This window comes from Aspergillus oryzae, chromosome 8 (genome assembly GCF_000184455.2).
Source record: "Aspergillus oryzae RIB40 DNA, chromosome 8".
NCBI classification, from domain to species: domain Eukaryota; kingdom Fungi; phylum Ascomycota; class Eurotiomycetes; order Eurotiales; family Aspergillaceae; genus Aspergillus; species Aspergillus oryzae.
In genome coordinates, this window is record NC_036442.1 from 1,697,036 (window position 1) to 1,722,454 (window position 25,419).

General features: G+C 48.4%; 11 protein-coding genes and 1 non-coding gene across 12 annotated transcripts; 8 read left to right on the top strand and 4 right to left on the bottom strand.

Annotated features, from left to right (window-relative positions):
• Positions 1-1,752: 1,752 nt before the first annotated feature.
• Positions 1,753-2,373, top strand: AO090010000649 (nitroreductase family protein; the record flags this gene model as incomplete). Its single annotated transcript, XM_001827559.1, has 1 exon — positions 1,753-2,373. One exon carries the CDS (start codon positions 1,753-1,755, stop codon positions 2,371-2,373), a length of 621 nt encoding a protein of 206 aa, XP_001827611.1.
• A 96-nt stretch (positions 2,374-2,469) lies between these two features.
• On the bottom strand, positions 2,470-3,458 carry AO090010000648 (uncharacterized protein; the record flags this gene model as incomplete). The annotated part of the gene is made up of 3 exons (XM_023233557.1): positions 2,470-2,522; positions 2,588-2,694; positions 2,815-3,458. The coding sequence occupies 3 exons, from the start codon at positions 3,456-3,458 to the stop codon at positions 2,470-2,472; spliced, it is 804 nt and encodes a 267-aa protein (XP_023094268.1).
• A 589-nt stretch (positions 3,459-4,047) lies between these two features.
• AO090010000647 (RTA1 domain-containing protein) lies at positions 4,048-5,053 on the bottom strand (the record flags this gene model as incomplete). Its single annotated transcript, XM_023233558.1, has 3 exons — positions 4,048-4,520; positions 4,580-4,822; positions 4,882-5,053. The coding sequence occupies 3 exons, from the start codon at positions 5,051-5,053 to the stop codon at positions 4,048-4,050; spliced, it is 888 nt and encodes a 295-aa protein (XP_023094267.1).
• An 802-nt stretch (positions 5,054-5,855) lies between these two features.
• On the top strand, positions 5,856-7,204 carry AO090010000646 (Zn(II)2Cys6 transcription factor; the record flags this gene model as incomplete). The annotated part of the gene is made up of 4 exons (XM_023233559.1): positions 5,856-5,924; positions 5,973-6,000; positions 6,103-6,682; positions 6,742-7,204. The coding sequence occupies 4 exons, from the start codon at positions 5,856-5,858 to the stop codon at positions 7,202-7,204; spliced, it is 1,140 nt and encodes a 379-aa protein (XP_023094266.1).
• Positions 7,205-8,871: 1,667 nt separating this feature from the next.
• Positions 8,872-9,406, bottom strand: AO090010000645 (uncharacterized protein; the record flags this gene model as incomplete). The annotated part of the gene is made up of 2 exons (XM_023233560.1): positions 8,872-9,206; positions 9,397-9,406. The coding sequence occupies 2 exons, from the start codon at positions 9,404-9,406 to the stop codon at positions 8,872-8,874; spliced, it is 345 nt and encodes a 114-aa protein (XP_023094265.1).
• Positions 9,407-11,280: 1,874 nt separating this feature from the next.
• AO090010000644 (pepsin-like aspartic protease) lies at positions 11,281-12,534 on the top strand (the record flags this gene model as incomplete). Its single annotated transcript, XM_001827554.3, has 1 exon — positions 11,281-12,534. The coding sequence occupies one exon, from the start codon at positions 11,281-11,283 to the stop codon at positions 12,532-12,534; it is 1,254 nt and encodes a 417-aa protein (XP_001827606.1).
• Positions 12,535-13,359: 825 nt separating this feature from the next.
• AO090010000643 (vWA domain-containing protein) lies at positions 13,360-14,094 on the top strand (the record flags this gene model as incomplete). The annotated part of the gene is made up of 1 exon (XM_023233561.1): positions 13,360-14,094. One exon carries the CDS (start codon positions 13,360-13,362, stop codon positions 14,092-14,094), a length of 735 nt encoding a protein of 244 aa, XP_023094264.1.
• Positions 14,095-14,260: 166 nt separating this feature from the next.
• On the top strand, positions 14,261-16,597 carry AO090010000642 (Rcat domain-containing protein; the record flags this gene model as incomplete). Its single annotated transcript, XM_023233562.1, has 1 exon — positions 14,261-16,597. One exon carries the CDS (start codon positions 14,261-14,263, stop codon positions 16,595-16,597), a length of 2,337 nt encoding a protein of 778 aa, XP_023094263.1.
• A 761-nt stretch (positions 16,598-17,358) lies between these two features.
• Positions 17,359-17,496, bottom strand: AO090010t00010. The gene has a single exon. It is a non-coding gene; the product is annotated as a tRNA-Val (tRNA).
• Positions 17,497-18,436: 940 nt separating this feature from the next.
• On the top strand, positions 18,437-20,125 carry AO090010000641 (inorganic phosphate transporter; the record flags this gene model as incomplete). Its single annotated transcript, XM_001827551.3, has 1 exon — positions 18,437-20,125. The coding sequence occupies one exon, from the start codon at positions 18,437-18,439 to the stop codon at positions 20,123-20,125; it is 1,689 nt and encodes a 562-aa protein (XP_001827603.1).
• Positions 20,126-20,496: 371 nt separating this feature from the next.
• On the top strand, positions 20,497-22,206 carry AO090010000640 (flavin monoamine oxidase family protein; the record flags this gene model as incomplete). Its single annotated transcript, XM_001827550.3, has 1 exon — positions 20,497-22,206. The coding sequence occupies one exon, from the start codon at positions 20,497-20,499 to the stop codon at positions 22,204-22,206; it is 1,710 nt and encodes a 569-aa protein (XP_001827602.3).
• Positions 22,207-22,885: 679 nt separating this feature from the next.
• Positions 22,886-25,128, top strand: AO090010000639 (MFS transporter; the record flags this gene model as incomplete). The annotated part of the gene is made up of 3 exons (XM_023233563.1): positions 22,886-22,931; positions 23,531-24,241; positions 24,293-25,128. 3 exons carry the CDS (start codon positions 22,886-22,888, stop codon positions 25,126-25,128), a joined length of 1,593 nt encoding a protein of 530 aa, XP_023094262.1.
• Between the last annotated feature and the right edge of the window lie 291 nt (positions 25,129-25,419).

Consider the following 25,419-nt stretch of genomic DNA (forward strand, 5'->3'; position numbering starts at 1 on the left):
CAGGTTTGAAAGCCTTCGCGAAGTCAGGGTAGCTATGGTGGACTTGGTCACCGCCACTGCAGCCGTATTTCAATTATTGGATCAGAATTTAAAGTTAGGAAAGCTACCAGATGCTGGATTGCTAACAATAATAAGCGGACTTCGGCAAACGCGCGACCGCTGGAAAACGAACTTCGATGATCTTGTTCGACGGCAAAGCGCAACGTGGGACAAGAACGAACAGGATGCGGCTGAAGTCCTTCGCCTGATGTGGTACTCGACCGTTATGGGGACGACCACGTACCGCGTGGGCTCCGAATGCGCCTGGGACGAGCACCGCGAGGACTTCGAGGAGATTGTCCGCATTGGCGAGAAGATCGTATCGGATCCCGATCGCTACCCGGATGAGCTATCAAAGACACTCTGTCTCGATTTCGGTTTGCTATACCCCCTTCACGCTGTCGCCTGGAAGTGCCGCTGGCCGCACCTCCGTCGCAAAGGATTAGATCTGCTTCGGCGGATGCCGAGAAAAGAATGGTGGTATGAAGTCAGCCACTACCATGATGTATTCTTACAGATCATGGAATTCGAAGAAGCGTGTGTGGATCCGCACGAGGTCTCTACCACCGAGGACGCATCCATCATCCCCGAGCATGTCCGCGTGCATGATTTCTATACCGAACAGACATCCACGAAGGCCAACGGGTGCATCCTTCATAAACTGACATTGTTGACAAAGCCCAATGGCCTCGACGGAGATTGGCATTTCACAACGGAAGACCTGTGGCTGCCAACGCCGCCCCAGGACGGCGACACGGTTTCACCCTTCAACCTATTCTGTTGCAAAGACTGGGCGAAGGCTGAGCTGTCAAACACTCAGACGGTGAACCTGGTGACAAAAGCTGTGCTGGGGCCTGAAGAGTCACCAGGAACAAGTTCCGATGATTCTTTCCACGGGAAACGCTCAATGCTGATGGCACCTATCTTAAAACCTACCTCGGCGTCCGGGTGGTTTGTCCGCAACCGATAGAATGATGCTTACACTGGGAGTAGGAAGCGGGCACATTCTTGCACCTTGTCCCGAATTCTTGCGCCCAGTGTTAGAGCCCAAGTCCCTATGATATCAAAGCTTGGTTGCCTGATAATGGCTGTCTATTGCGGCTCAAGGAGTGTTTCAACGCACGAAGGTGACTGGTCACAGACAACCAACTCCCACCCGGATTTGATTATCTCCCCTCGATCGTATAATATATAGAATAGATGTATACTAATTAGTGTTCATGAGTTGATGATAATTCAGAAAAGGAATGAACTCCGTGATGTACATTGACACTATAGGTTCCTACAAGTCTCAAAACATGATTTGGCTGGTGCGGAATTACCTCGGCATGGTCCACTATACCACACCCGGGCTAAAAGTATAACCTTGTTTCTAAGGATGACCAAGGATTATGGTATCCTCGTATTTGAAACCACCCTGGATTTGAAGCAATTGACTAACAAAGCATGACACACAGTTACCTAAGGATGTTTAAGCATCTATGAGTTTTATTAAGCTAATTGAAGCGTTATCATTGGTTCCCCAGATCCAATCGGACTTGTACAAAGGTTAACGAGATCTCCATCCCCCGGAATTATTACTAACGTCATTTTCCGAGATCTGTCCAATTTGGAAATTTATAAATACTCAACAATCCCCCCAGTGAAAACCACACAGATTCCATTTCCAAGCACTCACACACCCCACACCAAATCCAACCAACTATACCCATAATGTCAAAAGGCAGTGCTTCCCTCCTCGCCGCCCTGGCCAACCGGCGCTCCTACTACGCGCTGCGCCGCGAATCACCCATCCCAGACAGCAAAATCCAATCCATCCTCGGCTCAATAATGCACAAAACCCCATCCGCCTTCAACTCCCAGACCACGCGCACAATCCTCCTCCTCAACCAAGAACACGAGAAACTCTGGAACATCACCAAGGACGTATTATTGGCGCGCATCGGACCCGAGCGATTCAAACCGACGGGAGCGAAGTTGGACGGGTTTAAGGGGGCGTACGGCACCGTACTGTTCTATGAAGATCAGCCGGTGATTGAAGATCTGAAGGCCAAGTTTCCCCTCTATGCGGAGAACTTCGAGCCTTGGTCTGAGCATACGAGTGGCATGCATCAGTTGATGGCTTGGGTTGCGTTGGAGGAGGAGGGGTTCGGGGCTAATTTGCAGCATTATAACCCTATCATTGATGAGAAGGTTGCGGCGAATTGGAATGTGCCGGCTAGTTGGAAGTTGAGGGCGCAGCTTGTGTTTGGGGTTCCCGAGGGGGACAGGCCGGCGGAGAAGGAGAAGAAGGAGCTGGGGGAGGTGTTGAAGGTTTATGGGGCGAAGATTTGAGATTGTTTAGAGGCAATCTGATTCAGTGATGGCTAAGACTAGATTTGATAGACATACAGGACAGGAAATAGAGATTGTGAATATCAATTGTGAGTTTTATACGAAGCTCATGAATCTTTTTATTATGATCTCCGACCAAGACCCGTTTGCTATATGCGGTATGGTTCTATGATCAGTGAATACCTCCAGTTGAGCACTGTTAGGGCTAACGCACCGATCAAGCGCCACCTCCACCAAGTGCACCAAGAGCCCCCAACGCTCCTGACGTCTTCGCGAGGCCTAAATCCGTTCTTCCATACGCCGTGGGCGGCAACCATGCCGCTAGTTCTGTTCAAAAGTTAAATAAAACAAGTCGGGTCTACAGTAGGGGCGATATAGCAGCATCGAGCTAGGGTGAACTCACCATCCGCTTTAGCCTTGCTACTGTCAGCTGTATCATACCATATCCTCAAAACCCACAAAGCAATCAGCGCATCCCTCATATCCTGGTCCATAGATGCCGTAACAACCAACTTCGATCCTTCACCCTTCCCTCCCTCAAACGCTACCTCCATACCCCGAGCATCGGTCCACCTATACCCACCTCCAGTCCACTTCATCTTCGCAGAGAACAAAGTTGTCTCCACATCTTCACAAAACAACGGCTTATCCTCCATTGTCTTCCTCGGACTAAGAAGCGCCCTGAAGTCGATCTTCTGAAACCGCGACTTACTCACCTCAAAGCGAATATTACCCAGAGACCCAGGGGAAACAGACGTAATGTAATAAGCGGGAACATCTTTCCGGTACTGTGCATGCGCCGGGTGAGCAAGGTAGAATATATGCTTCTTCTCTGGTTCCGTAGATTTGCTTTCGGGTTTTAATGGTGTGCTCGTTTCTAGCCGTTCGAATTTTACTGATGTGAACTTTTGGGGTAGAGATGATATGTCTTGGGATACTTGGTAGAGGGGCGTTGAGGGGGCGGTTTCCGTGTGGATGGACTTGTTTGATAGGATGAGGGTAGTTGGAGGTAAAGTTTCTTGTTCGGGAGTGTTTGATATTGGGGACTCGGAGTAGGGAGGGGGCGGATCCGAGATCGATTCCATTTTTCTGGGTTTGGTCTAAGAAGTGAGAGAGCTTTGTATATATCGATGTGGAATATCCGGGGATGTTAACGCGTGGCTACATTAAAACCATGCTCCAGTGAGAGACCGTGGCCTTGAAATATGTATGTTAAGCGTCAAGAGGATTAGACATGGGAACATGACGTTATCACATGGTGTGGCTGTGAGGTGATCTGCAAGACTTGGAGAGAGCATGTATGGATGAGAAGTATCGATATCAGGGACATTTTTGGTTCCTTCGTGGCAATGCACGACTGCCAAGACGCGGTTGGTTTTTAGTCTCGTGTTCGGGTTGGGGTCCGTATAGTTTGGCTTGGGTGAGTGTTCGACAGTGTTGGAGCATGGTAAAGTCAATTTGAACGGCGTCTCATTGGACTTAACACCAGAAAGGTGGTGGTGATTAGTGAGACCCGAAATATGGGAATGCTGAACTCAAGCTCTGCTGGCGATAGCGTCATGTTGTAGCAGGGGCTGTTCAATAACTTAATATTTCCGCTTTCATAGTCAATCTACCGCATATGTACAACAAACAGTGCAGGATATGTTTAAAAATCAACACAAATCATTCATATCATACAGGCTCATCGCGCAGCTCGGTGGTCATCGTATAGGATCTGTCCAAAGACGCTTCCGCCTTCGCCAACGGACTCAAAACCTTCGAAGGATGGAACAAACTCATTCCCACCATAGTGATGAACATGAGCGTCGCATCAAACACGTACATGAATACCTCGTGGCTGATTAGGTACCCATCGTTGCCCTGTGCATACTCGATCAGGCGGAAGATCGATCGAATGAGAATCAGAACACTGGCGCCGTATAGCCCTAACATCACAGTTTCCCAGGTAGCCTCGCGCCAATGACGAGGAAAGATGGAAGTTCCCGCGGATCTGGAAGTTGGATTCTTGCGAATGCGATAATGGAAGATGGTAGCGACAATGATGAATACGCTAAAGAAGACCAGTTGCACGCATAAACCTGCGATTGTGACGTTCTCACCCGTGTTCATTGCGCTGATGGTGCCGCTTGCCATGATTCCGCCGCCTAAAATATGGTCAGTATTGAAGTAAAACCATGATATAAAATGCTAGACTGTTCTATACCTGCTCCTTGAGCGAGGAATGCGATCACATCACCGGTGACGAAAATTGCTGTCAGCCATTTGGTAGATACTGGGCTTAATCTCTCTGCATCAAGATATCCGATGAGGCGGCCCAGAGTCATGTATATTGAGGCAGCATAAAGAGGGGGCGCAAGAAGAATCATGATAGTTCCCACGGCATAGATGGGTACGTTTTCCTTGTTAGAATGGGCTAGCGCGCGACAGATGTATCCTATTATCTGGACTGGTCTTTGTTAGATTGCGTTATTGACTTGGTTGTTTTCCACAGAGAGATAAACCTACAAATCCCACCTGTCACAAAGACTAAAAAGTACCAACATCTCGGGCGAACAGTCTGCCAAAGGTGGTAGGCGGTTGTTAGGGTGAATAGAACAATAAAGATAACTGCTGCGACGAGGGACGGTGTATAGCGGTACAATTTAAAGTCGATTCCGCCATCGTCGTTACCGCTCATGTTAACTGATGTCGCCGATAATAGTGAGCCGCAAGGATCGTGCTAATTTAAGACTTCTTTCTTTTCTTAATGGCCATCTTCATGTTTTTAATGTGGTCTCGAATTCGAGTTCGTTATCGTTTCCACCTCCGGATCTATAATTATAGTCTGTGGATGTCTCCACTCGCGCCAGGGGGTCAACGGTAAAATTTGCTGCCTAGAATAGCTAAGCCTGGTCACAGCAACGGCTATCTACCGAGATAGAGCAAAGAGTCCAACTGCTTACATTTATAGGAATAACTGCTCTGTATATGTGTGCAATGATGATAGGTGGTTCTTATTCGAATGACAATTCAACATGGCCGCTCGCCGGATGGTTTGATATAAGAAGCCCTAACTATGGTCAAAACAACAACATCATGATGACCTAGATCAACATGAATAGCATGGGGCTATTGATCTATAGCCCTTGTCCAAGCTGGCTTGAGTCTGAGAAGAAATATTCTATATGCAATCTATTTGGTCTTGGGATGCTCCACATTCTCTGTTCCGAAATGCATCGTAAAAGCACCTGAGACCCACACTTGCCACCACTCAAGTTGAGTTTTCAATGTAATGTGGATCCTCTTCTTCAAGGCGGCCAATCACATCTGGAAAGCTCCGTATTCGAATAAGTGTTCGTTTTCGCTATCGTATTACTTGAATACGCCGCACCTTGGACAGATACTGCTCGCGATCCCCATATTTGGACCTTACACAGATCTTATTTCGTTTCTAACGAATAACGGAGACTTCGTTGCTTTGTCACTACGTCAGACGGAACATGCCGCCCCGGAGATCTCATAAGAAGTCTCGCAATGGTTGCGACCAATGCAAAAAAAGGAGAGTGAAGGTAAGTACCAAGATCTCACGGTGGCCCTCCCTTACTAAATGTCTCCAGTGCGATGAAGCCGATCCATGTTTAAATTGTACTCGTCGCAGTCTCTCGTGTAGCTACCAACCTCGAGTTGTTACACCACAACCTGAACCAAAGAAGAAACATGCTGAACAACTAATTGCATGTACCCCAGCTCCTGGTACATCTCTTGCCGAGATATCCGCACGGACAGATGCCGCATTAAGGGTCTTCCAGCGCAACTTAACAGATACGGCATACTTCGTGCGCGAGTGGAACGGTCAAGATCCCGAACTAATGCACCATTACTGCATCTCCACATGTACTACCTTATCAGATGAAGAAGATGTCCGCCACGTGTGGAGAACTGAGATTCCGAAAATCGCTTATTCCTATGAGTTTCTCATGCATGGAATCTTATCGTTATCCGCACTACATCTGTCATATGTGAAGCCCGAAAAACACAGTCATTACCTCACCAGCTCCACTTTCCATATGGCTCTAGGACTCCAGACCTTCCGAACTATACTTCGGAAACCAACGGCGGAGAACTGCTTTGCGCTCTTCGCATTCTCGAGCGTCATCATGGTCTGGATATGTGCTGTTCCGACCGACTCGAAGGATGCACAGCCTCTGAGCAGTGTAATTGAGATGTTCAACCTCTGTCGTGGTATCACTACCCTCCTTGAGTTCTTTCCATTGATTAATAAGTCTTGTCTTGGGCCACTAATGGCTCGAGATTGGAGTGAGAAACGGTATGCGACCCTTTTGATGTCATCATGACTTTTGTCTTCCCAGCTGATGTGATCCGCAGGGGTACACCACTCCGTCTATTCAATGGCCTTGATGGCCAGATCAGTAGGCTCAGATATCGGCTTACAGTCGAAGTACTCGCAGAAGAAGAAAGATCAGTCTTGGAGCATGCCATCACTGAACTGGAGAAAACCTGCCAACGTATTGAACATGCCCGCACACTCTCTGCAAGCGGTATGATTTATATTTGGCCGATTGTCGTCCGCGTCGGGTTCATTAGCTTGATCGAGCAGAGGCAGCCTTTTGCTCTTGTGTTGCTAGCTTGCTACTGCACACAGTTACACGTTTTCCGGCGTTTTTGGGTCTTGGAAAGACGTGCAGAATCGCTCCTGTCCGAGGTCTTGGAAGTTATGCCACCTGAATACGCAGATCTTCTGGACTGGCCACGGCAATTTTGCTTACATGGTCCAGATTTGGAGAGATGGTGTGTCCTTAATCCAAGCTCGGAGGGAATAGTCCAGTGAATGTCTCTACTGTCTATGTTTGAATCCAGTGCATACCGAAGGATTTCCATGGCTATGGGTTTCTCCTGTCTAGACCTAAACTGGCAACCATACCAGCCTTTAGCCTTACGGACAACAAGCTGCTCCTCTTTAAATATTGCTACCTACTGTATTATCTAAGACATCACTACATGAGTGCATAATAATAGATGCCTAAAGCATGGTCACGTGTTCAGATGTCCATCGACACGCACTAAGCCGGGAAGGGTAATCGAAGAGGGGTTTCAACTCGCCCGATTTGGTTAGTGGCATAGAAATCCATTCTGACACCCATTCATTCCACAAGTCCACCCGGAAGCATTGATCGCTGCGTCCAACCCTAACATGAGAATCTCCATAATTTCGGTGGCCGTTACTGCCTGCTGCCTGTTTTTAGTAGGATGTGGTACGAGTCCTTTACGATGCTTCCCACTGAAAGGCTCCAACGTCCCCTAAATTCTAACTAACGAGCAATAGGCATCTTACTCTACAACAACACACGGGTCCCACCGGAAGCTATGGACCGACATGCCTACTGTGCGGACTGCATTAATTATGCAAGCCGTGTGGATGACATGATCCGTCGTACCAATAATGTCCGCGGAAATAAGCAGTTCTTCAAATACGCTTCAGACGTATCATGTCGGGGCCATCTGCTGATTAGCAAGCGGTGTCTTCGCTATCGCCGGGCGTTCCTCGACGACCCGGATAAGTTTATGTTCGATATTGAAGTCCCATCTCAGGCTTGTATTGCTATCAAGGCTTGCTAGGAGGCTTCGTATCTTTTGTCGTGGTTTCTTTTTCTTTTCTTTTCTTTTCTTTTCTTTTTTTTTCCGCCTTCGGTCGCGCTTTCGATCGAGGCAGTGCTCGCCAATCTGTTCCTCCATCGACCTTAGGAACCGAGTCTCGGGGAGTGGGCGAACGGCTCGGAATAAACGTTTAGTCATGAGGTGGGAGTCCGTAAGGCATCACTTACTAGACCGGTTGTCACTCGTCCACACTGCGATTCGAAGAAATCACCAATGCAAAGCTATTAAAATTACCGTGGAACAGATGTATATACTTTCAATACAAGACGTACATATTATTCAGGCTACTGGCTGCGAGGGTGTCCTCACTTCAACAGTCGAGTTACAAATCCTAGACCTTACTATCCTGTTACTATGTACACTATTGCTATTCTGTGATCCACTATTTTCTGTTTGATGGATGAATGCACACATAGGTCGAAAATAAGCAACAGAAGGTCCCATGCTCATACCTCATCGTCACTCCCAGCCTTTTTAGTGGTATATTCAGTCGTCCATCATAATGACACATCTCTTAATCAGACAAGATGGTCTGCCGGGCAAAACTGACTGATGAGTGGAGAGGGAGAAGGTAGTTATCAGTCAGAATGACGTGGCATATAAACATGTTAAAGTGCTGGAAGAGGCGAAACAGTCCCTCATTTAGATATCTAGCGCCGGGTTTCGTATAGTAATTCTAGGTGCGTCTGTCTGATTGGTTATAGTTATATAGCAACTGTAGTTTATGCCCGACCCTATTCTTATCTAAATTGAACAAGGGAAAGAAAAGAAAGCACGAGGTAAGGTAGAAAAAAAGGGAAGGAGATGAATAATAGATAAAGGAAAACGAAAGAAACCTTCCTAATGAAATTGTCCACCGGCAACAATATAATGCGAATCGGCATTGACGTCATTCTTCTTCATTAGACGTTCCAACTGATTAACAGACTCCTGCACTTCTTTCTTGCATGGCAAATTCACTACTAAAAGATATAGAACATCTTCATGTATCTTCTTATTGATAACACGCTCAATGCTACCCTGGGGTAGTCCAACATTCAGTGGGTGACCGGAGGGATGGCCTCGGACCAGACGTTTGATTCCCGATTGTTCAAGAGTCATGTCTAGCATCTTGTCAATCCCAGGCACAGGAACATGACCACGTGTCAACAGCAAGATCAAGGATCCGCTGATTACTGGGTGATTATGGTCATTATATGGCAACTTCAAAGGCTTTCGCTTGTCAGACGTAACAGCCAGCGCAATACCTGGATGCTGCACTTCCTATCATTGTTTCCTGTTAGCAATGTTTTAGCAAATGGAAGCTCTGGGGTCTTGACTAGCACAATTAGCAGTACTTTCCTGTCCAGATAGTCGTTAACCCACCCCTGGGCATGCTTGAACTTGTCCCCCATTCTGCTCTCGCCCTGACGGCCTCCACTGCTGCCCGGTCGAGGTGCGGATATACTAGCGCAGCGGCCTCAGGTAATTCAAGCTTCCCGCGAGTCCTGCCGATTACGAGACGGACATACTTCAAGCCTTTCTTGAATTTAAATATGTTCTGGTCGGGGCTGCTATACTTCTCGACTGTCTGGTTAATATCGAGCTCTCACCCGCACCCGGATAACTTGTACCAGCAGTCTCCTAAGCCGAATGTAAGAATAATAATGAAGGGAGATTGGTCTGTCTTCCATATGTTGTTCCTAGATATTGGATTTTAAAGAATACAGGGTACCCGATCATTGGTTAGGGTATGATCTGCATGACAGCCAATGTGAATCTCGTCGACTAATCAAAGATACAACCAAGTTATTAGAATCTCGATTTGAACCCAGTCTCTCTGAACAAACTATGGAAGGCAATATTGGATATAAAAGTACTCATGTTTTAGCTGGGGTGGTATGATCTATGGACCATAACTTATCACATGTCCTGGTTATGGCGATAATCAATTGCATGCCCCACACTTGTAGGACCTTAGTACTTCTTCGGAATCCACAAGTGTGGTAATTCCAAAGCTGTCGGCATTTCGGAATTTGTCCATTGACTTTAAATGAGGGATTAAATAGAGTTACCCTCTTCTAGACCTCTCAGAGCTTCTCCGGCTGTTATCGTTTAAACTTTCCTCTTATACGGAGTAGTGTTAAAGGACTAGGATTATTGGGAGAGACACAGTCGCGAATGTGTGTTCTGGTTGTATATATCCCTGTTACTTAGTGTATTCATCTATGAAAATATTATTTGTGGTAGCCTAAGGCCATAGCCAGGCCACCAACACCAGGGCTTCGTTCCTATTGGCTGCTGCGGGCAAGTTCTGTTGGGGCAGTGGGAGATTAGTCTCTAAGTCATAGGCAGAAAGGCCCTGCGACGACGAGCTGAGCAGCGAGCTAGACTATACTCCTACTAATTAGACCATATCCCTGACGGTACTAAGCACACAATAGGAAAGATCGGCGGTTGTTCGTTACATCTTTGACGTCAAAAGCTCAACAAGCAGGGGTCTTAGGGCCTAAGTAGGTAGTATCTCTCAGCCTCGTTCACAACGCACTCGGAATATTGGCCGAGAACGATCGATCCGGAAATTGCTTGGGTACAACAGAATAGAGCTCCATCAGCACAGACCTACTAGCAGAAACAAAGGATCATCATTCATCCTAGACATGGAATTGGAAACTCCTGAGACAGGAGTCACAGCACGACAGGGAGAAAACACCGGGAAAGATGATGAAGCCTTTGAGCCTCAATTTATCATCGTACGGCGTACTACTCCGTAGATTCGATGGTCCTTCATCAGAGCCTCAAAGCAAATTTTGGGCTGAAGTGGTTGCGGGCTACCTGCATGCGATGCAAGGGCACGATTGGCCCAGCCTCCGAGGAGACGTGTAGAGTTTTCATCTGTTGGTGACAGCTGGACCGTCCTTTCCATTTCGCATTATAACACTTGTTTACGGCAAATATCTACTGGGATCTCTTTGTTTAACAATAGGCAACCGGAAATTAATAAAGAAAGAATACCGTCGGGGCTTGGCAAACCCCACGCCAGCGCAGCCCTATTCGGTGATCTCCCTAAGTTGGATCGATACACAAAGAAGCTTGGCTTTAAGGATCCAAACCTTGTCCCAACACTAGAGAAAACGGGACAAAACGGGTGCCTAGGTATCCTACATCTCCAGTCCACTATATAAGCTCAAGCTCAATCGCCTCGTTCTACCCTCAACACAGCACAACAAACTTTCATAGCTTCAAGCTCTAGTACTTGCCACAGTCAAGATGAAGCTCATCCAACTATCATCAGTTCTTCATTTCACTGCTCTCAGCTCGGCTTTGACTCTTCCGTTAAACCGTCGCTCCCCCTGCGAAGAGGAAACGTCCCACAATGCTCCCCTCCTTGCAACTCTAGGCGGCAGCGTCTTCGACGTTGACGTGACTATTGGGGCTGACAACCAGACCTTTAAGCTGCTCGTCGACACAGGGAGCAGTGATACATATATTATGCAGGACGGCTTTACTTGTATTAACGCCACTGATAATCAGATCATCGCCCCAGAAGACTGCAAGTATGGTCCAGAAACATACCATGTCTCGTCAAGCTACGAGCAAGTCCCCGACCAAAACTTTGGAATCGAATACGGTGCCGGCTTAGCCAGTGGTGTCATGGCCTACGAGACTATCACTATAGCGGATGTTACCGTGCGTACAAAGCTTGCATTTGCCGACCGCTCTCACCCGATGGGCGACGGGGTGAACAACGGACTCCTCGGTCTAGGCTACCCCAGCTTGACCTCGGCTCATCCGGGCACTTTCACCCCCAATGACACCTACTTCTATAACCGGGCCGTGTACAACCCCGTCGTCAACGAAATGTACGAGCAGGGCTTGATAGAAGAGCCGTACTTCAGTATCGCGTTGGCTCACACCGCACGCGACAGTACCGGAGCGTTTGGCGGCTATATCAGCCTTGGCGAACTCCCACCAGTGGAACTGACGAGTGAATTTACCACCGTCCCTGTGGAAATCATGGAAAACATCCCAATAAATATTACCTCCGACAAGCGACAGATCTCCTACTGGGCTTTCACTACCCCGGCCGTCAAATACGGGCCAGCGGAAGAAGAAGAGGATGCCCTCGTAGTCGATCACACCCCCTTTCAGCTCTTTATCGACACCGGAAACGAATTCTCTATTCTCCCTACTGCGGTTGTAGACCCGGTTAATACACGGTTCGAGCCTCCTGCGGTGTACAACGATGAGCTGAAGGCTTACATTGTTGACTGTGGGGCCAAGCCACCTGTGTTTGGTGTGGTTGTGGGAAACCAGACCTTCTACCATGCTCCGGAAGATCTCATCTACGATACTGGAAACGGATATTGCGTCTCTACCTTGGTCCCCTCGGAGAAGAATGGAAGGCCCGTCCTTGTGATCAATATTCTGGGAGTTCCTTTCTTCAAGAACCTTGTTGCCGTGTTCGATTTCGGAAAGGATGAGATGCGGTTTGCTCGGGTCTCGAACGGATATTTTCTTTAACGAAATTGAAGGCATATGATGTTCAGGATCAGTTACGGTTATGATGCGCGAAAGGATCCTCAGTTATGGTTCGGTTGTATTGTGAGATATATAAGATAGTTAGATAATAATGTATTGTGAACACGCAAGTATTTGTGAATAACCTTCTTCCGACGCTTGAGGGCACACTTTGTCCATCGGAAGACCCTTCCCTATGATAGAACCGACTTCCTTATTACCCTCAGTTGGACTCTGTATCCGTCTCTTAAGGGATGCAGTCCTGCCACAGTATAACTCAACCCTTTCCGCGAAGAACACCCTACTTTATCTGTATTTGATTACTATAGGTGCTGTGAATAGGGTCTGGATTAATTAAAAATCAGAGAAAAAAGGCATTCAATCATACTCTGACCTAAGAAAGGGTATAGTGTCTTAATTAATAGATCTATTCCCTCTAACACCACAAATGTCATGATTAACCACAACTGCCATCCATGTGATGCGGCTCTGTCTCATGAGTCATGTAACCCATTCCATAGTTCCTTCCCACTGGCCACCAATGAAAGTAGAACCCGCATTGGGCTAATTAGTAGTATCTCCGGGCATGTAACGTAAATGCGGGGAGCGAAAGGCGGGATCCATAATAGGAAGGTCTATACAAGGACCTAGACTTTCCACCAGTGACTCACATCAGCCCAATGCAAGGAAAGCGCCGTTCTCCTCAGAGACTAACAATGAATGACATCAAGCGTTTTACAATGACTCACGAGCAGTAAGCATATATACCTGCTTCGCTAGGCGCACCACTTCATTTTCAACTCACAGTGTCGACAATTAGCCATCAGGATGGAGGATTCACACCCCGCCGAGGCAGAGCAACACGATCTGCTACTCGTGGTCGATGCAACAGCTTCCATGAGTAGCTTCTTGGCGTCACTCAGAGCATCCCTTCGTCAGATAGTATCCATGTCGGTGCTCACCCGCTGTTTCTCGCGAATTGGATTATTAGCCTATCGTGACTACAGCGCCCCGAACCTGCTGCAATGGTCTGGATGGTACGATACTTCGCAGAATGCGACGGGTACCCAGCCCGACCTACTCGAGATTGCTGCGTCTCTTCGAACAGAAGGAAACTATGACACCCCCGAAGCGGCAAAGACAGGCCTCGCGAAAGCCTACGAAGTCATGCGTCCGGATGCCAAAACAGTGATTCTTTTCTATACGGACGCCCCCCCTCATATGGCTGGCAATGCTCAACTGCCAGATCTGTGGCGAATAGAGGATAATGGTATAAGCGAACGCGAAGCCCTATCGGATCCTACGAGTTATGGTGGCTATGGCCCGGTGTTCAAGGACTGGGTTTCCGCATGTAACCTGCTACGAGAAGGCGAGAAGAAGGCTCAAGTCTTTTGTCTTCTCCAGCCAGGCATGTCCCATTCTTTTGTTAGCTACTATAATTATCTTTGTACCATGACACAAGGCTCGTGCATCGTATTGCATGGTGATCTCCCTTCGGTCATCACCAAGGTGACCATTGGAAGTTCTGTTGACCTGGATGGGATTAGGCAAGCAGGCTGTTGAAGATGTTGGTGAAGCAAGGTACCCACAGCTTGTCAGCTACCCAGACTTGACGGGGATAGATAGCCTCCACAGTGAACACGACGAAGAAGCGAGCTTGTTCTTCCCGACCCCAGGATGTTTCGGTCCTGCTGGTGGTCTCAAGCTACAGCACTTGTCGCCCTACATTATGGAGAAATACACCCACAAGAAAGGTAGCCCTGTCGACGATTTCGCCAAGTCATGGGTTACCGATCCATCATACCAAGAGCTAGCGGTGAAGCACCTGAAGCATATTATCACGGAGGACGTGAGTGTCATCGCTCTCAATGCAGTCTTCGCAACGCTCTGGCGCAACATCTGCAATGACCGGACCCACCCCGCACGATCTGAGTTACTCGACGCATTCAGCTTACACGTAAGCCGAATAAGGAACGATGAGGATCGCTCACGGATGACGGAATGGTTAGAGGCGTCATACGACTACTCTGGAGAAGTTGCAGAACTTATCAATAGTGTCCCAGAGGCCGAACGATTTCCCTGTGTTTGCCTCGATCCTACCCTCACTTTCGAGCGCTCCAGTCCCATTGACGACGGGAGGGGCCAGCAGGAGACGGTGGGTATTACCAAGTTCACGAGGGCAGAGCTTCTGGAGATAGGCCGGTCATGCCACCCAGACATCCTTCGCCGTCTAAGTCGGGTTCTAACCCAGCTGACTTACATTGAGAGTCCAGCCGACTTGCCTGACCATCTTGCGACTATGACGAATTGGGAAGTCCCACGGATTCCCATGGCTCTCGCTAAAGACGATTATAGACGCCGTTTTTGGCAAATCCTACTGCATGTTGTTGTCCCGGGTACTATGCTGTCGTCTCGGCCGGCCTCCATTCTGGCTGCCTTTGCTTTGAGACTGGGCATCACACCTTTAATTTCCGCGGCTGAAATTGAGGTACTAGCTATGAGAGATAGGTGGAATAACATAGAAGCACCAGAAATATGGACAGTTTCGTGTATGTCCCTACTCATTGATGCTGATCGTAAGTACCAACAGCTGCACGCATTGGAACAGGCAATGGACGATGCTGGGGAATTCACTGCTGCAGTGGTCAAGCCACCGACGCTTTTGAAACCCAGTGATCGAGAGCTTTTCGAGAAGTTGATCGCTTACCGGTTTTTGGAGCTGAATCTCCACACAACGGTTACCGCTCAGATTGGATGGAAGCCCGAAAAGACGACATTGCCCATCGGGCCTCTCGTAACTTGTCGGACCTGTCAGTATCCACGATCAGTCACCATCATGGGCTCGAATGAACAGTGTGGCATGTGTCTAAATTCGGAGTTTCCCGAGGCGTACGGCGCTACAAAGGAGGATACCGAGCAGACGCCAATGACATGGGTAGAATGCTGCACCCCAACCTGTAGGGCACAATATGTGGTATATGGCGTCGACAAGCTACGGGTCCGGCCGAAATGCTACTACTGCAGAGCACGCAACGCTTCAAAATCTACAGAGGACGTACAGCACCCACTCCATGATGCGCCCTGTGTGGAATGCAATCGGTGCCTGAGTCGGATTATCTGGCCGGAACCATATCGTCCCGCTAACTTCTCTGAGGCTGATTTTACTTGCCCAGCGTGTACGGCAGGCCGGCAGACAATAGTCAGCGAGGAGACCAGTGCAGCGCAGCTGGCTGGAGAGAACACGCTGTCCTGGCTCATTAAAGACTCGCTGCAGCCAGAAGGCCATGTTTTCAGCGACCGCTCCCTTTACCACACCGTTTCAACAATCGGGCCCGATAACTTTAACTCCCGTATCACACTTTTCCCGGTGTCAGACCCACGTCTCACAGTGCGAGGCAAGCTTGTTCGGAATAGTGAGTCAATAATCTCCAAACTACAGGGTTTCGTATCCCGACATCGTTCTGGGAAAGTCGCCTGTTCCCTCTGCTTCAGCAATTTTCATCCCACAGCGCTCAACTCCGCCTGTGGACGTCGAGGGTGTCAGGAGCGGATCTGCAAGGGCTGTCTATCGCACTGGTATGGCCTCAATACAGCTGGTAGAATGATTAACACGGCCGCCCTCGCATGTCCATTTTGTCGACGGTTTCCCTCCGCCAAGACACTGGCTAAGCATGGAATGGGGATTCATGCCGTCAGAAATCTTCAAGCTGCAATCCAGGATCGTGGAACGTGGATCTACGCCTGGTGCCGGGCTTGTGCTACAGCGAAACCATACCTAGAACGAGTTTGTGTCCAGGGAATGCCAACAGAGGTCACTAACTGGCGCTGCGAAGACTGCTGTGTGCCGCAAACTACTCGAGTCAGACCATGTCCAGGGTGTGGAGTCATGACGGAAAAGATCAGTGGATGCGGTCACATCAAGTGTGAAGTGGAAGATTGCCTCACGCATTGGTGTTACTTCTGCGGTGACAAATTCGAGGAAGATGCCATCTACACTCATATGAATGAAGCACACGGCACAATATATGATCAGGAAGATGAGCTTTATTCTGACGTTGACGACTAGTGTGCTATTGATGAAGATAAACTTATTTTTTACAACTGAAGTGATGGGGCTCAAAGCAAATAGTCCGGATGTATTCAGGGATCATTTTAATTCTACATATATATATGTATATATATATATATATATATATATATTTATTTATTTTGTTAATTATCTATTTAATCTATATTCATAGCTGAAATTTGGCAAAATCTCTTGAGGTTAATTACGTGTTCAAAACGGGAGAAGGAAAACAGAGAAGACTTTTGGCCCAGCGGGGAATCGAGATCTATATTAACTCCATGTAAAAAATATGCCAATTTAAGTAGTTCACATAGCCCTGGCTTAGCCTTGAATAGTAAACGGATTCATTGTTAATCAATTTTCTCTGTGGTTCGCTATCAAATACATTACATTTACCTTAGCCGGACGCGTCAATATATATTTCCTTCAAGATGGCCAACGACAGCATTCAAGATTGAACTCTATCTATTAGCCTTGTTACGCACTGTACCAAAGTATATTTGGGCAGAAGCACAAGACTCATTTGGAGGTATGGGGATCTCGTTATATATGTCGCGATTGTTGGTGTTCGCTGTTGAGAATGCGGGATGACTAGCGTGTTTACTAGAATTGCGATATGCTTAGAGTAGTGTCTTATGTTCTTAACTCAATGTCCTAGAGTGTGCACTCATTATGTTTTAATTCCACTCGCACGAAAAGAAAGAGAGAACAAAAAAGAGTAATCATGAAAGAGAGAGACAAAAAAGCAAAAAGGATGTTGACGAGAGTGGGATTTGAACCCACGCCCCTTTCGAGACTGGAACCTTACTCCAGCTAAGAGATTATTAGTTATTGGTTTGAGAAGATAAGGGTATCATAGGTGTACTAACCGCCTTAGACCGCTCGGCCATCTCGCCTTAGTTGAAGTGATGTTGTTGTAGTACGTTCTGTAAGCCAAAATCATCCTGCAGCCTGGGAACATGTTGCTATAGGTCGGAAAATTTCACAGAATTGCACATAGAATATTCCATAAACATGCTCTACGGCAACATTCTGCCCGAACTAATGTGTGTCGAGCTCCAATTGATGCTCAGTGGCAAGTGATCGCTTGTGCACTGCCCCTTCAAGACCCACACAATGTCCGAGGCCAGTCTATGACGCCTCGACTGCAACGAAGTTACGATCACCGGCAGACGCTCCCACGTGGGCTGGGAAATGCCACGCATGGTATTTCGAAACTTCGATTTCACCCGAGCAATTTCCCAAAAGTGGCAAATCTCCTCGTGAGTTAGGGTCTTGCCAGCGTGCGCAGGTTGAAGGTTTCCGCCAAGTCACGCGCCGAGATACCAAGATGGGCTTAGGGATATCTTCCCACCGGTCCAGCAACCCTAAACGACTATCTCGAACCTCATCCTCAACCAGAAGATCAGGAACGTGCTCAGGAGGGCCTTCTGATTGGGTGCTCTTAGTATCCAGTTCCATCGGATGGCGTCTGGGCGGCACTTGGCGCCAAGTCCGCTCCTCTCGGCATGCTGCGAGCGGAAGATGAGCCTTCGACCAATGTGTGCAAAGCCAGAGCTCACGTTCTCGAGAATACCAATCACTGCCAGCTAGTGTGCCGAGATGAGATGCAGCATTCGATACCTTGGCATGAAGTCTGTCAGCACGTTTTCGCCGAACGTAGCAGTCTCCCCGACCATAGTAGAGATGGGTTACTACTTAATACTCTTCCGCCCGTAGAATAACAATTTTGAGGTGCAGAGATATCCAGTTCCCCCAAGACAACATCAACTTTATACCAATCCTTTTCCTCGCCCTTCACATCCTCTTTCGGTGCGGTTCGGCACCCCGCCCAACATGATTCCCGCCATTACCGCCAAGTATGACTGGATTCTGGCAATCACCTCTATTGCCTTCGTCTTCAGCGCCTTCGGAAATGGTGCCAACGATGTGGCCAACTCATACGCAACGTCTGTGGCTGCCCGGACCTTGGAGATGTGGCAGGCTGGTATTCTTGCTACCATCACAGAGTTCGTCGGTGCCGTTGCTTTGGGTAGTCGTGTGACCTCTACAATTAAATCTGGCATTATCAGTCCCGACCGCTTCATGGGCAAGCCCGGCACCTTCATGCTAGCCATGGGCTGTGCAGAAGTTGGAAGTGCCGCTTGGTTGATGTGGGCCACGCACTTCGGGTGGCCGGTATCAACCACGCAGACCGTCGTCGGTGCCTTGGTCGGTGTTGGGTTCGCTACACAAGCAGAAATTTCTTGGGGATGGAAGAGTGGCAGTGTGTCCCAGATTGCAGCATCCTGGGGTATCGCCCCGGCTGTGGCTTGCGGCTTCTCAGCTATCATCTTCGGTACCCTCAAGTATAGCGTGCTGGAGCGTAAGGACTCTTTCAAGTGGGGCATGCGTCTCATTCCCTTCTACCTCTCCTTGACCGGAGCTATCCTCGCCCTCTTTATTGTTGTTGAGGCCCCTACCGCTCCTTCGCTTGAGGAGTTCGGTGCCGGCAAGGCCGTCGGTATCATCCTCGGCGTCTTCTTCGGCTGCCTCCTTATTTCCTACGTCTTCTTCGTCCCCTACTTCCACCGTCGCCTCGTAAAACAAGACCCTCGCATCCGAGTCTGGCACATTCCTCTCGGACCCTGGCTGCTCAAGGATGACTGCCCCATCTATTGGCCTGGCAAGGGTGACAGCTTCGTCACCAACTACTATGAAGATGCCCATGGCGAAGTCCGCGCCGGCAAGAAGGACACCGAGAAAGCAACCGACCAGAAAGACACGAACATTTCCGACGTCGAGCGCACTGCCGAATCAGCCATGGCTACTCCCCAAATCCAACCGAAAAAAGCTATCATCGGTCCCCACGAGCGCTTCCTCCAACCCGTCGAACACCTCACCTGGTTCCACCCGGCCAAATACTGGGGCTGGACCAAATTCATCCTCCTCCAGGGTGTCACCCGGGATGTCATCACCCACGACTCCGAGCATCTCCGTGCCGTCCACGCCCGTGCCCACCGCTACGACGACCGCGTCGAGCATCTCTGGACCTACTGCCAAGTTGTCTCTGCCATGATGATGTCTATCGCACACGGCTCTAACGACGTCGCCAACGCCGTTGGTCCCTGGGCTGGTTCGTACGCCACCTACCTCTCCGGTGCGGTGAACACCAAATCGGAAACTCCCGTCTGGTTCCTCGTCATTGCTGGTCTGCTCTTGGGTGCCGGATTCTGGTTCTATGGCTACAACGTGCTACGGGCAATGGGTAACAAGATTACCCAAATGTCGCCCACTCGTGGGTTTGCCACTGAGCTAGGAGCTGCTGTTACCGTCCTCTTGGCGTCGAGACTGGGTCTCCCTGTTTCTACCACACAGTGTCTTGTTGGAGCCGCTACCGGTGTGGCTCTCATGAACTTTGATGCGGGAGCAGTGAACTGGCGTCAGCTTGCATTCATCTTCATGGGCTGGGTTTTGACCTTGCCTTGTGCTGGATTGGTTGCTGGGCTGATTTGCTTGATGGCTTTGAATGCCCCGCACTTTTAGTCGCTTTTGGATTGATGGCGTTCTTGTATAGAGATTTCGGGTTTGTGTTCTGGATTGCTTTCGATACTTTTTATACCCCCTCTTAATCAGATAGAGTTGAATGCTGAAAAGTTATTTCATTATATTATTTCCTCTTTCGTTATACCACGTAATTCTTTGCATCCGAAAAATCGTCGTGCGGTTAAACCAGTACCTTGCGGACGCACCTAATAACGATCGACACCAGGAACAGGAAGATCAAAACTATCCACCAAGGTAAACATCTACAAGGTCCCTACCGAGCCGGATATAACCTCACAATGGATTCGAACCAAATCCTCCTCCCCTCCGAAACCAACCCTTCCAAAACCCTCCTTCTCAACTCCCTCAAAATGAGACCTCACGTCCTCCTCCCCTTCCTCCTTCCTTTGACAACCGCAACGCCCAAGCTCCAAGACTTCGACGCCCTCGGCGCTTGGTTCGACGGCATCAACGCCATAAACACCAACAATGAAACACACAACTTCACAAACAAAAACACCACAATCGCCATCATCGGCGCCGGCATCTCAGGCCTCACAGCCGCCCTCCTCCTCGATAGCGTCGGAATCCACAATTGGGAAATACTCGAAGCGAGTAACCGGGTAGGAGGGCGTTTCCGAACCAAACTCGTAGGGAACACAGGCGAATGGGCCGAAATGGGGCCCATGCGGCTGCCTGTTAGGGTTCGGTATAACGACGGCGAGACGGTGGAGTACTCGGACCATGCCATGGTGTTCCAGCTGTCGGAGCTGTTAAATAATATGAATGGGAATGAGAGCCAGTGGAAGATTGATTTCATTCCGTGGATCCAGCATCATGAGAATGAGTTGTTGGCTCGCGGGACAGGTCGGTTGGCTGATGGGTCTATTCCGACCAGGCGGGAGGTATATGGGAATGAAACTGGATTGGGGACTAAGGATCCCATGACCACTGCTGAGTACGAGAGAACTAAGAGTAAGATGGAGGGAATATTGAGTGCGAAGGACATGCTGAAGTTCATTCAGAGGGATGTGTGGCGGGCGCATCGGGCTGTCATGGATCGTGGATTGGACGAGTGGAGCGAGCAGGCGATGATGAAGCATGTGTTCAACGCTAGTGTGAATGTGACGGATGCTATTTGGACAGATAGTGACTATGATGTGTTCTGGGATGAGATGCATCATAATTCCAACCTTGGGTTAGATGGGAGTCCTGGTTCTTTGGGGGAGACGGAATGGGTTTGCATCGACCGTGGGTTCAACCGGTTATCGGATGCATTCTTGCCACATGTCAGCGACCGGCTTGTTCTGGACAGGAAGATTCGGAAGCTAGAGGCTGTTGATGGGCCTGATGGGCGCATGCAGACACGCTTGTCATGGTATCCATCCGTTGAAAATCGGACATACGAGAGCAAGACATATGATTATACGATTATGGCGGTGCCCTTTACTATGACGCGGTTCATGGACTTGCCTAAGTTTTCTTCAGTTCTGGGCCGCGCCATCAGTGAGGCTGGGTTGCGGTTCAAGTCTGCCTGTAAGGTGGCTCTGCTCTTCTCGGAGCGCTTCTGGGAGAACGGTGATAAGCCTATTTACGGCGGGTATTCTACTCCACCGAGCAATTCTGTCGGAGCCTTGTACTACCCCGTTTACGGACTGAATGAGTCCCGCCCGGGCCTTATCATGCATTACCGTGGTGGAGATTGGAGTGATCGGTTCGTCAGTTTCTCAGATGAAGAGCATGTGCAGACTGTGCTGGATGCTGTGGTTTCCCTGCATGGAGAACAGGCTCGTGAGTTGTATACTGGTGATTATGAACGACTCTGCTGGTTGCAGGATGAGCATACTGCTACATCGTGGTGTCGGCCTGATGTCGAGCAACATCGGCTTTATATTCCGGCTTATCATCAGACTGAACATAATACGATCTTTATCGGGGAGCATACGGCCCCGACGCATGCGTGGGTGAGTAGCTCTTTACACTCGTCTGTTAGGGGCGTTGTGCAGTTGCTGTTGGAGCTTGGGCTTGTTGACGAGGCGAAGAGAATTAATAAAGAATGGATGGGGAGGTGGATTCGATAGGAGCATTACAGTAGTTGTATATCGACGATGGTTCAACAGATCCTGTCATATAAGTCTAGTACATATTGTTGCGTTGTAATATTATTATGACCAAAACATTTTTCAATTTAAGTTGGGTTATTGATTAGGCTAAAGTAGAGAGTGTCCTATTGGCTTAAATCTATATATGTACCAAAGACTGATAGGTAACGTCTATCTTATGAGTGGCTGGGTCTAGTTTAATAATTCTATTACTTTGAAGAATACATTCTAGAGTATATTTACCAAGGAAGCTGAAGGGGTGAGCAGTAGTAGTATTAGAGATATTAAGGCAGTAAGGATTACAGAATCCCTATTATCTTGTGGCTCTACAAGTCGTCTCCCGAATATACTTGAGCTAGTACCCATTTGGAATGATGAAAGCGGAGTATATAACATGGGTGATCTTGATGGATTGTTAATAAATCCAGCTCCAAGGTTTACGGATTTAGCATTGATGATGTTACTGAAGATAGGATGGAAAAATGGGATAAGAGATTTAATAACCAACAAAAGTGAGCAATTCTAGCACAGACTAGAGAACACAAGCCATAGTGAGAGCGGTCTTCAGTTTGTCAACACTCTTTACCCTAGAAAGGGGCTTCCCTACATTAAAGAATTTGTAATCACCCAAGGTTGAGGTTTCATTTGCAGAGCAAACATGCGGCCTACCATTGGTCACCTTGAAATCCCAGCCTATAATACAGGTCGGTATGGTGTTCTTGACATAAGTTAATTCAATTATGACAGTTTCTTGATCGAGAATACGTTTGGGCATAGAGTATCACTACATCCAAGAACTTGAAGACCGATAAGATTTGTGAGGTCGGTCTGGAAAATATAGTTAATGAAGGCGTACTTCTTCTGTGGCATGTCCCTACTGGTCATGTTAGCTGATCATTGAAGTGATCATTACGCAAAGAGAGTTCCATTGGGTAGATATACAGATTGTGCTGATAAATCAAGCCTCTGGCTTACGATGCGTGCAACGAAGATATTGGCAGGATGATAATACTGAATCGGAAACATATTGAAGTTGTTTGTATAACCCATATACTGTGTTCTCAGGTTCTCAGCAGGTAAATTGTTGGCAGTCGGAGGAAATATCACTCCGCTCGGAGACATTGTGACTAATAACGTGACTTTGGCCTGAGGCCTTTGCCAGGGATGATATTCCCACGCACCATGGATGTGCCCTAAAGGCACTGGATACATAGCTGTTCACTGAAGACTTGTGCTCTGTTCTCGTCTTTTTACTTCATAGCAAGCTATAAGCAGCCTACATCAACAAGTCTTTACGTTCAAGATCTTATCGAGGAAAGCGATTCGAATATTATAATGTTCAAAAAGAAAAGGGAGGAGAACGTGTTCCATATTAATGGCTTATCTCTTACAAGAGAAATTGTCATGCTATTTACGATATGTTCGGCTCAAGGAATGGTGCAGGCTTCGCTAGCCCAGAGTTTTCTCCCTGGTCTAGTGATTGGAGAGGCCTTTGGAGCAGAGTCAGCCGACATAGCCTGGTATCCCGCTGCCTACGCGCTCACATCGGGTACCTTTATGCTAGCATTTGGCCGTGTGGGGGACATCGTCGGCCACAAAAGTCTTTTCGTTGCGGCATGGGGTTGGTTTTCGTTATGGGCTCTCCTCGCAGGCATATCTGTCTACAGTGGGTCGCAGGTCTTCTTTGACATCTGCCGAGCCTTCCAGGGTATAGCTGCCGCCGCACTGGTCCCGAGCGCGCTGGCTATCCTTGGGATGATCTACAAGCCGGGTCCCAGGAAGAATCTAGCATTTTCGCTCTACGCCGCTGGAGCGCCTATTGGCTTCACCCTCGGAGCCGTATTTTCGGCGTTGCTCGCTCAGCTAGCAAGCTGGCCATGGGTTTTCTACATTAACGCCATTGCCTGTCTGATATACGGGGGTCTGGCATGTCTCTTCGTCCCACATATCGGTAGGAAGCCTTCACCGACAAGGGAACCGTTCGATTATCTGGGAACGTTGACAATCATTAGTGGTAAGAAATCAAACCCTGTCATGCCACAACGAGCTAAATCGCTTTCCCCAGGTCTTGTTCTCTTTAACTTTGCTTGGAATCGTGCCCCGGAAACAGGATGGGCCAGTGCACAATGCATCACGACTCTCATCATCGGTTTGTTCCTCATCGCTGTATTTTTCCCACTCGAAAAAAGAACTGCGCACCCGATTGTTCCGGTGGCACAGATCGACCGCGACGCTGCCTGGATCCTTTTCATAGAAGGTCTTGGGTGGTCATCCTTTGGTATACTGTGCTATTATTCGATCAACTTTATGATTCTTCTTCGCGGCAATAGCGTGCTCTCAGTGGCGGCACAACTCAGTCCAGTGCCCCCAGCTGGTATCGCTGCTAGCATCTTGACTTCGAATCTCCTAACTAGGGGGGTAACGCCACCAGTAATTCTCGCTTTCTCGCTGATATGGTTTTGCGTCGGCAACGTTATCCTTGCAACAATGCCCGTCCACCAAACCTACTGGCTCAACGTTTTTTGGGCATACTTACTCAGCCCCTTTGGGATGGATATGAGTTTTCCCGCAGGTACAATTCTGTTGAGCAATCTCGTGCCCGTTGAACACCAAGGTATTGCAGCGAGCCTAATCGCGACCGTTGTTTACTATTCGCAAAGTTTGGGCCTTGGTATTGCTGGCGTGGTGGAGGTCAATGTGGCAAATGATCTGGTGCTCGAGGGATACCGTGGTGCATTGTACCTTGGAATTGGATTGAGTGGTTTGGGGTTCATCGTCGGAGTAGGCTATGCCATACAGTGCATGAGACAGAACAAGACAAACCCGGGATCGAACGAAAGATTAGAAACTGCAGAAGATCCGTTACCCATACCATTGGCAGCATCCAATGAGCAGCAGTAGCAGTGGAGGAAACGGTGGCCCGTCATGAGAAGTTAAGTGTCCACGCAACATTCCGATAAGGTGGGAAAATTGTGGTCCGTCTGAAGAAAACTATGCTCATGAGACCATTCTTATCTCAACAGTGGTCTGCCTTACTACGTAGCAGGTCTTACATAGACTGCCCTGCTACTGAGTCTGTTTGGACTTTCCAGTCCGTCTCCCTTGCGCAGAATTCAAGGAGTATAAGCACCCAAGTCAGATTACCCTCAGATATAGTTTTCCAGAGGGCTTAAGCACTCAAGGTAGATATCC